At 41.0% G+C, this 12,459-nt stretch overlaps 1 protein-coding gene and 1 long non-coding RNA gene across 5 annotated transcripts in view; both read right to left on the reverse strand.

The window, feature by feature from the left end:
* Window positions 1-7,601, reverse strand: part of cacna1fb (calcium channel, voltage-dependent, L type, alpha 1F subunit) — a 35,431-nt gene extending 27,830 nt beyond the window's left edge. For 2 of the 4 annotated variants that reach the window (XM_047585537.1, XM_047585528.1), the window contains exons 1-4: window positions 7,410-7,601; window positions 2,986-3,251; window positions 252-352; window positions 5-110 (exon numbers count right to left, since the gene is read on the reverse strand). In XM_047585537.1, coding sequence (XP_047441493.1) covers window positions 5-110; window positions 252-352; window positions 2,986-3,251; window positions 7,410-7,431 — 495 coding nt within the window. In that variant the 5' untranslated portion in view covers window positions 7,432-7,601. The remainder of the gene's footprint in view (window positions 1-4; window positions 111-251; window positions 353-2,985; window positions 3,252-7,409) is intronic. The other 2 variants (XM_047585554.1, XM_047585545.1) reach the window with 1 other exon arrangement.
* Window positions 7,602-9,844: 2,243 nt separating this feature from the next.
* LOC125010456 lies at window positions 9,845-11,522 on the reverse strand. The gene is made up of 3 exons (XR_007113077.1): window positions 11,449-11,522; window positions 11,198-11,292; window positions 9,845-10,166 (listed from the first exon to the last, which is right to left on the reverse strand). It is a non-coding gene; the product is annotated as an uncharacterized LOC125010456 (long non-coding RNA).
* Between the last annotated feature and the right edge of the window lie 937 nt (window positions 11,523-12,459).

Here is a 12,459-nt window from a genome sequence, read left to right on the forward strand (position 1 = left end):
TCACCAGGTCATGGTTGGTGGAGTTGGAGTCGTCCTCAGGAAATGGTTTGGAAACTCCCAGAGCCACACAGTTAGCAAAGATAGCTAACAGGATGAAGATGTCAAAGGGTCTGACATGTGTTCAGGAAACTCAACCAAAACCCAAATGAGCAATGTTTGTTTTGCCATAGATTCCATAGACATTTTTTACCAGCTTTGGTAAAATGTTCGCTAGCCCTGGATTAGTGGTGAGTGGTTAGAGTGAAGGATACTTCCACTCGACGATGGAGAGCGCTGCTCGTCTGATCGGGTTGTTGAGTTTCAGACAGTATAAAGCTCGTGGAGCTCGCTGGACCTGGTTACTACCCTGCACCTGAGGAGGAAGTGACATCATCAGTACCATCAATAACAACATCAGAAACGTTAGCTGCTAACATTCGCATGTCTGGCAACTAGTCCTTTACCTGTAGGGATAACAGTTAGCATATTAGCGTGTTATCTCACCTGTTTCTTAGCATGTTGTCTCTTAGCATGTTGTCTCATCTGTTTGCGTGTTGTCTCTTAGCGTGTTGTCTCACTGTCTCTTAGCGTGTTGTCTCATCTGTTTCTTAGCATGTTTTCTCATTTGTTTGCATGTTGTCTCTTAGCGTGTTGTCTCACTGTCTCTTAGCGTGTTGTCTCATCTGTTTCTTAGCGTGTTGTCTCACCTGTTAGCATGTTGTCTCTTAGCGAGTTGTCTCACCTGTTTCTTAGTGTGTTGTCTCTTAGTGTGTTGTCTCACCTGTTGGCATGTTGTCTCTAAGCGTGTTGTCTCACCTGTTTCTTAGCGTGTTGTCTCTTAGCGTGTTACCTCACCTGTTTCTTAGCATGTTGTCTCACCTGTTTCTAAGCGTGTTATCTCAACTGTTAGCGTGTTGTCTCTTAGCGTGTTCCCTCACCTGTTTCTTAGTGTGTATCTCACCTGTTAGCGTGTTGTCTCTTAGCGTGTTACCTCATCTGTCTCTTAGCATGTTGTCTCATCTGTTTGCATGTTGTCTCTTAGCGTGTTGTCTCACTGTCTCTTAGCGTGTTGTCTCATCTGTTTCTTAGCATGTTGTCTCACCTGTTAGCATGTTGTCTCTTAGCGAGTTGTCTCACCTGTTTCTTAGTGTGTTGTCTCTTAGTGTGTTGTCTCACCTGTTGGCATGTTGTCTCTAAGCGTGTTGTCTCACCTGTTTCTTAGCGTGTTGTCTCTTAGCGTGTTACCTCACCTGTTTCTTAGCATGTTGTCTCACCTGTTTCTTAGCATGTTATCTCACCTGTTAGCGTGTTGTCTCTTAGCGTGTGCCCTCACCTGTTTCTTAGTGTGTTATCTCACCTGTTAGCGTGTTGTCTCTTAGCGTGTTACCTCATCTGTCTCTTAGCATGTTGTCTCATCTGTTTGCATGTTGTCTCTTAGCGTGTTGTCTCACTGTCTCTTAGCATGTTGTCTCATCTGTTTCTTAGCGTGTTGTCTCACCTGTTAGCATGTTGTCTCTTAGCGTGTTGTCTCACCTGTTAGCATGTTGTCTCTTAGCGAGTTGTCTCACCTGTTTCTTAGCGTGTTGTCTCTTAGTGTGTTGTCTCACCTGTTGGCATGTTGTCTCTTAGCGTGTTGTCTCACCTGTTTCTTAGCGTGTTGTCTCTTAGTGTGTTGTCTCACCTGTTTCTTAGCGTGTTGTCTCTTAGTGTGTTGTCTCACCTGTTGGCATGTTGTCTCTTAGTGTGTTGTCTCACCTGTTTCTTAGCGTGTTGTCTCTTAGTGTGTTGTCTCACCTGTTGGCATGTTGTCTCTTAGCGTGTTGTCTCACCTGTTTCTTAGCATGTTGTCTCACCTGTTTCTTAGCGTGTTATCTCACCTGTTAGCGTGTTGTCTCTTAGTGTGTCACCTCACCTGTTTCTTAGCATGTTGTTTTACCTGTTTCTTAGCGTGTTGTCTCGCCTGTTTCTTAGTGTGTTGTCTCACCTTTTAGTGTGTTGTCTCTAAGCATGTTATCTCACCTGTCTCTTAGCATTTTGTCTCTTAGCGTGTTGTCTCACTGTCTCTTAGTGTGTTGTCTCTTAGCGTGTTGTCTTACCTATCTCTTGGCATGTTGTCTCCTAGCGTGTTGTGTCACCTGTTTCTTAGTGTGTTGTCTCACTTGTCTCTTAAAATGTTGTCTCTTGGCGTGTTTTCACACCTGTTTCTTAGCATGTTGTCTCACCTGTTTCTTAGTGTGTTGTCTCACCTGTCTCTTAGCGTGTTGTCTCTTAGCGTGTTGTCTCACCTGTTTCTTAGCCTGTTGTCTCTTACCATGTTGTCTCACCTTTTTCTTAGCGTGTTGTCTCTTAGCGTATTGTCTCACCTGTCTCTTAGCATGTTGTCTCTTAGCGTGTTGTCTCACTGTCTCTTGGTGTGTTGTCTCCTAGTGTGTTGTCTCACCTGTTTCTTGGCCTGTTATCTCACCTGTCTCCTAGCATGTTGTCTCTTAGCGTGTTGTCTCACCTGTTTCTTAGTGTGTTGTCTCTTAGCGTGTTATTTCACCTGTTTCTACGCATGTGGTTTCACCTGTTTCTTAGTGTGTTGTCTCACCTGTCTCTTAGCGTGTTGTCTCCTATCGTGTTGTCTCACCTGTTTCTTAGTGTGTTGTCTCACTTGTCTCTTAGAATGTTGTCTCTTAGCGTGTTATTTCACCTGTTTCTACGCATGTGGTTTCACCTGTTTCTTAGTGTGTTGTCTCACCTGTCTCTTAGCGTGTTGTCTCTTAGCGTGTTGTCTCACCTGTTTCTTAGCCTGTTGTCTCTTACCATGTTGTCTCACCTTTTTCTTAGCATGTTGTCTCATCTGTTTCTTAGCATGGTGTCTCTTGGCGTGTTGCCTCACCTGTTTCTTAGCGTGTTGTCTCTTAGCGTGTTGCCTCACCTGTTTCTTAGCATGTTGTCTCCTAGCATGTCGTCTCACCTGTTTCTTAGCCTGTTGTCTCACTGTCTCTTAGCATGTTGTCTCACCTGTTTCTTAGCGTGTTGTCCTCTGCGTCTCTGTGTTCCTGTTGAACTTGTCGTTGAGTGAAGCGTGTCGGTTCTCGTCATCCTCACGCCTCCCTCGTTCTCTCCGTCCATCTCCTCATCCCACTCCGCATCCCTCTCCTCTCCTCCTCCTCCTTCTCCTCCTCCTCCATCTCTCTTTCCTCCGTCCTCCTCCTCCTCCTCCTCCTCCCCCTCCTCCCCTCCGTCCTCCCTATCCACAGCCTGGGTGTAGCCATTACGACCTCCACCTGCAGACAAACACAGAAACAGACGAAATCTCTCAAGTTCTTCCTCAATCACCAGATAGTACTGGATGACAGCGACACCTGGTGGTTGCTTGGCAACCGCTAATTGGGAGAAGGAGGAGGAGGTGAAGTGGATGTAGGACGAGGAGGAGGAGGTGAAGTGGATGGAGGAGGAGGAGGTGAACAGCTGTGACCTAGATGTGTCTGTGATCTCGGCCGTGATTTATCCGTCAGTACCTGAGGACTCAACACACACACACACACTTATTTCTAACGCTAGTGAGGACGTGTCTAAACTAGTGAGGACGTGTCTACACTAATGAGGACGTCTCTAAACTAGTGAGGACGTGTCTACATTAGTGAGGACGTCTCTAAACTAGTGAGGACGTGTCTAGACTAGTGAGGACGTCTCTAAACTAGTGAGGACGTCTCTAAACTAGTGAGGAGCGGCCTCTTAATGTCCCCACAAGACTGGAAAACCACCTGCCCACTGTTTCTGAGACTCCCTGTGTTTCCCAGAATGCCTTGCTGCTGGCCCAGCTGTTGGAGCAGCCCAGAGTCTTTTCACACAGACGAAACAAATCAGCCAATCAGAGCCTCTTGTCTCTATTAACTGTTTAAAGTCATTTCCTGTCATCTGTCTATCACCACGTAAAGCCCCGCCTACACAATCTGATTGGCCCAGCATATCTTTGCTGGTCCAGAATCAGGCTAATGTGCTGTTAGCTAGTTAGCTGAGTTAGCTGTGTTAGCGGTTGTTTTAACTTTGTTTACCAAAAATACCAAAAATCTAAACAATTCTAACAAAAAGATGGTGGAGACACGTAGCATGACTGAGCTCAAGCTGCTATCGCTAAGGAAAATAAAGAAGAACCAGAACCAGGTCTTTGTGACTCTCATAAGATACTAAATATTAAAATATTAAAGGATCAGTTCCAGGTTTTCATTAAGAATCAGAGACACAGAACTAAAGTCTGAAAGAATCAAACATGGATCCAGAGACAGATTTATAGACATTAAACCATGTTAATACCACTTTTTCCTTAGTTTTTCAATTTTTTTTTTTAATCAGACCAGGAGAACGGATAACAACAACAACAACAACAACAACAGCAACAACAACAACACGACCAATAACAACAACATAATAATAATAATACTGATTTTTCTTGGATGGACTCAGACGATTCATCATCTCCGACTGGAATCAACATACTGACGTCTGTTGTTTTTAAATGTTTTCTAGAAATAAAGTGACAGAGACCAGAGTCCTCAGCGTGTCTCCGTTGGACGGTGGAGGAACCAGAGTCCTCAGCGTGTCTCCGTTGGACGGTGGAGGACACGTGACTCCAGCTCACGTTGGTTCTTCCTGTGGTGGAGCTGCTTCGCCCTCAGGACCAACGAGGACCAGCTAATTAGCCCCCAATTATCCCCAGAACAGAGTCAAAGACTGAGAGGACACCATGTCTCTGGGACTGAGAGGACATGATGTCTCTGGTGTAGTAGGACAACAAACCACCACCCACCATGTTATTCTTGTCTCTATGTAGTTTTAAGGACATCTAGGTACTAGGTACCAGGTCTGTCTTCTTCTTCTTCTTGTCTGGGCTTTAAGTCCAGATCATCTGAACAAAGGGACAGATTAACTGCTGCCACGGCAACGGAGGACGTCTCCTGACTTAACGTTTCTATGACAACACTATCAGATGGTCCACGGAGGTAATCTTAATTCAGCCAAGATACTTTAAGAGAGTGTGCTGATAGAGTACACACCAGGGTACACACCAGAGACCAGAGGACACACCAGAGGACACCAGAGACCAGAGGACACACCAGAGACCAGAGGACACACCAGAGACCAGAGGACACACCAGAGGACACCAGAGACCAGAGGACACACCAGAGGACACCAGAGACCAGAGGACACACCAGAGACCAGAGGACACACCAGAGGACACCAGAGACCAGAGGACACACCAGAGACCAGAGGACACACCAGAGGACACCAGAGACCAGAGGACACACCAGAGACCAGAGGACACACCAGAGGACACACCAGAGACCAGAGGACACACCAAAGAACAGAGGTCACCAGAGACCAGAGGACACAGCAGAGACCAGAGGACACACCAGAGACCAGAGGACCAGACTTGTATAAAGTACTAGAGAGCCAGACTTGAGTAAAATTACAAGTACTCAATAAGAAAAGTGACTTGAGTAGAAGTTGAAGTTTTCTTTAAGCACCACACTTAAGTAGAAGTACTAAAGTATTCAACATTTTCAGAACTCAAGTTTTACAAGTAGTTAATTTTTATATCTACTACTAACATTTACTACTAAGTACTCAAAGTAAAAGTACAAGTATTGCGTAGTTATTGAAGAAAGCAGTTTGAATATCGTTGTTTATATTATTTCTAAAGGAGACTCAGTTCCTTTGGAATGTACTAGGTACTAGGTACTAGGTACTAGATACTAGATACTAGGTACTAGATACTAGCTGCTAGGTACTAGATGCTAGGTACTAGATACTAAATACTTGGTACTAGGTACTAGATACTAGGTACTAGGTACTAGATACTAGCTGCTAGGTACTAGATACTAGGTACTAGGTACTAGGTACTAGATACTAGCTGTCCAATAACAAAATACTACATTAAAAACTACGTGAAAGATGAAAACACAATAAGTTTAAATAACTTGTTGGGACTTAGCGTTAAAGAGTCTCTCAGCAATAACATCCAACGCTAACAACGCTAACAGCTAACAATGCTAGTTAGCTAACAGGGAGACTCCAATATTACTAATATTCTCCAATGGTAACCATAACTAGCTAGCTACCATATAGCCTTATTTCAATTTAGCCTTAGCTTGTAGCAGTTGTAGTTTATTTTCTAGGGCTGTAGCTGGAGTGGCTCCGCCCACTGCAGGCCACCATTCCAGCTGTCTTCTCCTGTGGTTCGTAGTGTCCTTCTTCACAGGCCTCAGACGCACCGCGCCGACAGTTAGCCTGACCACAGCGGTCACATAGCAACGGTCGCTAGGATGCATGATTGGACAGTGAGCGTTTGGGGGCGGGATTTGTGAAAGGTCAAAGGTAACAAGTAACGATGCTGCTCATAAAGTAACAGAATAAAAGTATTAAACTCCAATAATACTCCAGAGTATTAGAGTACTGAAGTACATCTCTGGTGAGGACATTTAGAGACATTTAGAGACAGACCACAGGATGGAGGACAGCAAGGGACAACCAAGAGACATCAAAGGAGACAAAGGTGTCTCAGTTATTTTAGTTTGACACAAGCAGCTCAAAGAGAGGACACCATGAAGACACCATGAAGACACTATGAGAGGACATCATGAGGACACCATGAAGACACCATGAAGACACTATGAGAGGACACCATGAAGACACTATGAGAGGACATCATGAGGACACCATGAAGACACTATGACAGGACATCATGAGGACACCATGAAGACACCATGAAGACACTATGAGAGGACACCATGAGGACACCAGGAAGACACCATGAAGACACTATGAGAGGACATCATGAGGACACCATGAGGACACCATGAAGACACTATGAGAGGACACCATGAGGACAACATGAGAGGACACCATGAGGACACCATGAGAGGACGCTATGAGAACAACATGAGAGGACACCATGAGGACACCATGAGGACGCTATGAGAGGACGCTATGACCTAAACCCTGCAGACCTGACCAGGTTTTAACCCTCTACGAGGTCCTAAATGTCCCCTAAGGTCTGGTTTCCATGAGGACCTGGTCTCCTACACAGGAACTCAGTGAAGTTAAAGAGTCAGAATCACTGTCAGTGAAATGATGATGATAATAATGATAATAATAATAATAATAATGATGATGATGATAATAACAATAATACTACTACTAATAATAATAATAATAATAATAACCATAATAACAACAACAGTAATAATAATAATAATGATAATAATAATAATAACAATAATAATAATAATAATAATAATAATAATAATAATAGCAACAATAATAATAATAATAATAATAATAATAATAATGATAATAATAATAACAATAATAATAATAATAATAATAATAATAATGAAAGCTGTCCGGCGTCCTCTAACAGGAGGTGGAGTGGTACCTCGTACCTCTGCGGGTCTCTTCGTACATCTCTGCTCAGCTCCTCACAGCATCCATCATCTCCTGGGTTTGATCTTCATCAGTTCCTCCTCCTCCTCCTCCTCCTCCTTCGATTCACCAACTTCTCAGCATTTCATCCAAAAATAAACTTTAAGAGAATCCTGCTGTCGATCAGCTGATCAGAGAGAAACTGAACCAACGTCAGAATAAAGAGATGAAGATGAATCCAGAGACAGAGCAGAACTCAGCTGGCTTCACTAATCTGACCCCCCCACCCCCACCCCCACCCCCCACAACTGGGATTAAACAGAGCAAGCTCAGTGTGTGTGTGTGTGTGTGTGTGTGTGTGGTGGGGATTTGATTTAAAGACACAGAGACAAAAGAGAATGAAGTTTAACTGATGATGATGGTGAAGATTATATTATATTCATCATATATTATATTTATATATTGATGGTATATTTATATATATTTCTATATTGATGGTATATTTATATATATTTACATATCAATGGTATATTTATATGTATTATATTTGTATATTGATGGTATATTCATATATATTTACATATTGGTGGTATATTTATATATATTTACATATCGATGGTATATTTATATATATTTACATATCAATGGTATATTTATATATATTATATTTGTATATTGGTGGTATATTTATATATATTTACATATCGATGGTATATTTATATATATTTACATATCAATGGTATATTTATATATATTATATTTGTATATTGGTGGTATATTTATATATATTTACATATCGATGGTATATTTATATATATTTACATATCAATGGTATATTTATATATATTATATTTGTATATTGATGGTATATTTATATATATTTACATATCGATGGTATATTTATATATATTTACATATCAATGGTATATTTATATATATTATATTTGTATATTGATGGTATATTCATATATATTTATATATTGATGGTATATTTATATATATTATATTTATATATTGATGGTATATTTATATATATTTACATATCGATGGTATATTTATATATATTATATTTGTATATTGATGGTATATTTATATATATTTACATATCGATGGTATATTTATATATATTTACATATCGATGGTATATTCATATATATTTACATATCGATGGTATATTTATATATATTTACATATCGATGGTATATTTATATATACTTCTCTACTTCCTCTCACATGTGCTGAGAACGTCTTGAGGTGAAGCTTCATTCTTTAAACCAGTTATTATCAGAAACACTCGACGGGAAATGAAAGGACGACCTAGAGGACAAGGACACACCCTCAGACCCGTCCTCCTGTCTCTGAGAGGACCAGTCCTCATAGAGACATGAAGACAAACCGCTTCATTTAGTGGTAGTTCTGCTTTTTGTTTTCATATCAGTCAAAGGTGTGAATTTATTTATGTATTTTATCAAAGTTTGATATTTCAAATCCCATTATTACTATTATTATTATTATTACCATTATTATTATGTTCTATTAGGGTTCATGATGTTCTATGTTGGGGGCTTTTAGACCCGGGGACGTGTCAGTGATGTAGTCGCTTTAGACTTTAAACCATTTAAACAGTCGGTGTAAAACCATTAATGTGTTGGTTTTAGGGCGTTTTGAAGAGGACACCTCTGTCCCCACCAGCCCAGTTCCTCCTCGTCCAGGTCTTCATGGACCTGGCTTTGTCTCTGGTTCTCAGTCCTGGTGGAACAGGAAGGGGGTCGTCCCCAAACTGGTCTCACTAAGCTGGAAGCCTGGAACTGTCCAGAATGTCTTCAGAGTTCCCCCACCATGGCCCCCACCGATGCCCCCACCATGGCCCCCACCATGGCCCCCACTATGGCACCCACCGATGCCCCCACCATGTCCCCCCCCATGGCCCCACCGATGCCCCCCCCATGGCCCCCACCATGGCCCCACCATGTCCCCACCATGGCCCCCCCCATGGCCCCCACCATGGCCCCACCATGGCCTCCACAATGTCCCCACCATGGCCTCCACCGATGCCCCCACCATGGCCCCCCCCCCCCTCCACCAAACTCCACCCTCGTCCCAGTGCAGTCAGATCTGCAGCGTTCTCCTGAGAACCTCCAGACCCAGACGGGTCCATCAGGGTTCCAGCACTGCAAAAACTAATAGTCTTAATATAAGAAATAAATCCTTGATTTCTTCAAATGAGGAAAAATAACTACATATTAGGAAGTGAGAAATATCTTAGAATAAGTGGTGAAACACTCATTCCACGTATGTATGCAAGTCAAATAATGTGAAAAAATCACTTTTCAATTCTTATTCCACATTTTGTTTCTTACTCAAATTAAATGAAAAAAAAAAAAAACGAATCCAGAGCAAATTAACAAGTAGTTAGTTAATACATGTAAAATCATACACAGACAAGATAGTTAACGACATTTATTAGAAGTGTAATAATAATAATTCATCTCAGTTCATGTGCATTTAATTTACTATCAGCTCTACAATAATGACACTGTTCTAGATTTAACAACCACCTACTTAAATGAAAACAAGTCTGGCATTAAACAAACATTTTATTTTCTCTGCATGAGAAAGAACTTGTCTTTTTAGCTCTGAGATGCAGGAATCCAGTGCAGTTAGTCAGTTACACTGAGGCTTCATGTTTTAGCTCAGTCTGTATCTGAGCTCTCTTCACTTCCTCTGGTCCCTCAGGTCTTCGTGAGTCCTGATCATTTCTTCACTCATGTTTGCAGCTGTGACATGATGTGAGACACACATTAAGATGAATTAGTGCCATAGAACAAAGTGTATGAAGCAGCTGGCGAGCACAGACTAGTTAGAGCATTAACAGATGAAGAAATGACAAACCTCAGTGGACTATGCATCATATCACAGTGGTGAACTAAACCTCTGAAGCGATTTTTATTTAAATACACTGAGTGTATATAGTGATCGACCATTTTGGAGAAACTCATAAAAGCATAAATTCTAAATAATTTACATTTTAAGTTGTGGCTCTTCAGAAGGTTAATGTTTTAGCTCGAGACAAAATAAAGCGTATAATTAAATCTATATTCACGTTGATGGACATTTTACTCAAAATGTAAAGTTTTTTGCGAGTGTGCTTCCCGTTTCCATGGAAACAAATGGGGTCTGACTAATAACTGGAACACAATCAGTCACGTCAGTAGCCTCCTATGTGTAATGGAACCTAGTTCATCACTACAGCAAATAATCTGAGCCTTAGTAGCGACCGAGCAGCAGAAATGAGGAGTGAACTCTGAGCTGACGTTCATGTTTTAACGCGGCCTCAGATTTTAACTAAACCAATAATGGTTAAATGAGCAAAAAAAGCCTATTTTTATAGGTCAAGTTATGACAAAGATGCTGTGAACAACAAACTGAACCATTTTGTGGCTTATTTTTCAGCCGTTTCCTGCTCCAGCTCTGACAGTTACAGTGTTGCCATGGAGACGGATACAGTGCCGCACAGACTTGGCGGAGCGATATTTTAAGTGATGAGGCAGCCGTGATGTGATGCTGATACATGTGTTATTGGCCAATCAGAACGCTTGGTCGGAACTACCTGTTGTATTATATAGAATTGAGTGGATCCACCCCAGTAACTGGATTTAACTGAAACAAGTTACCAGTATCATGCTCAATTTATCCAATTTATAATGAAACCAAAACCAAAAAAACAATAAAATCAGTTCAGAATTCAGAGTTATGACGTAAAAATAAAACAATAACTACGTTCAAAATGTATATTTGACTACATTACCTCTTAAAGCCGACACCGTGACGTCATTAAGTTCGTCCATGTTTTTAACGGTTTTAGCTAGCAAGTTAGCTCAGGTAGCGTTAGCTCGCGCTCGGCTGCAACAGTGTACACAACAAATACACATTTAAACATGGATAATATTTAAAACGTATGTGACTAAAAAACACCAGATATTCGATACAACTTAACCTGCAATGAAATAGGAATTCAAAACGTCTCGGACGAGGCAGCTTTATTTATTTTTTACGTACCTGTAACGTTCCCTCCAGAGAGCCGTACTGCTGTTCTTCTTTGTGTTCGCTACTGCGCATGTCCAACTTTCAACCGACACGATAAAAAAGTGAGGCGTCTCACTTCTTAAAAAAACAGGTGAATGTATTATGTTCACTTAGATTCTGAATAAAACGCAGTGTTTTTCAGAGATGAAATAGCCATGAAGTGTCATCTCTCATTTAATCTTTAATGAGGGTAAAACCACTGCTGAACCACAGACTGCTACTATTTCCAAACAGGGATTTATGGCAGAAATTAATTTGATGTAACTGAACATTAAAAAACCCTAGGTTTGTGTATCATTGTGTTTTATTCCATTTTGTTGGAGTTTTATTTTGATTGAATGAATACTTCAGCATTGTGGGAATCCCTAGTCTCGTCATCACCATGAGTCAAACAACAGAGACTCCAGAAAGTCGCTATCTGATGAGTTTTTGTCAAAATCCGTTGAAACGTATGGTTTTCACAACAACAACAAAATAATAATAATTCCTGAAACAAGATGGTTTATCTTTTGCAAATAACACAGCAGCTTAAAAAACTCTTCAAATGTCAAAAAGCTTGTTTCATTTGTGACTCAAAACAAGATGCTTTCAAGACTTTTTCACATAACAAGATATTCAAGGCGTATTGTCTTAAAACAAGTCTGTGTATCTTTCTGAAATGGGACTTGTTAGGTAGTTGTGTCTTATATAAAGACATATTTTGACTAGAAATGAGACAAATATAATTGGTAAGATTGAGATTTTTTTCCAGTGTGATGTCCCTCCAGAGAACGTCTCCACTGCTCTGGAGTCCACCACTGCATCCCACGCTCTGCATATGTCTCTGATGTCCATGAGGACAGTGCGTCTCTGATGTTTCTCTGATGTCCATGAGGACAGTGCGTCTCTAAGCCTCCATATTAATCCGTCTCTAATCCTCTGACTCTGAGAGGATTTACGTTCGTCTCTTTCACTCGTTTGTCTCAATAAAATCAAAACATACGA

The sequence above is a fragment of the Mugil cephalus genome, chromosome 1, assembly GCF_022458985.1.
Source record: "Mugil cephalus isolate CIBA_MC_2020 chromosome 1, CIBA_Mcephalus_1.1, whole genome shotgun sequence".
NCBI classification, from domain to species: Eukaryota; Metazoa; Chordata; class Actinopteri; order Mugiliformes; family Mugilidae; genus Mugil; species Mugil cephalus.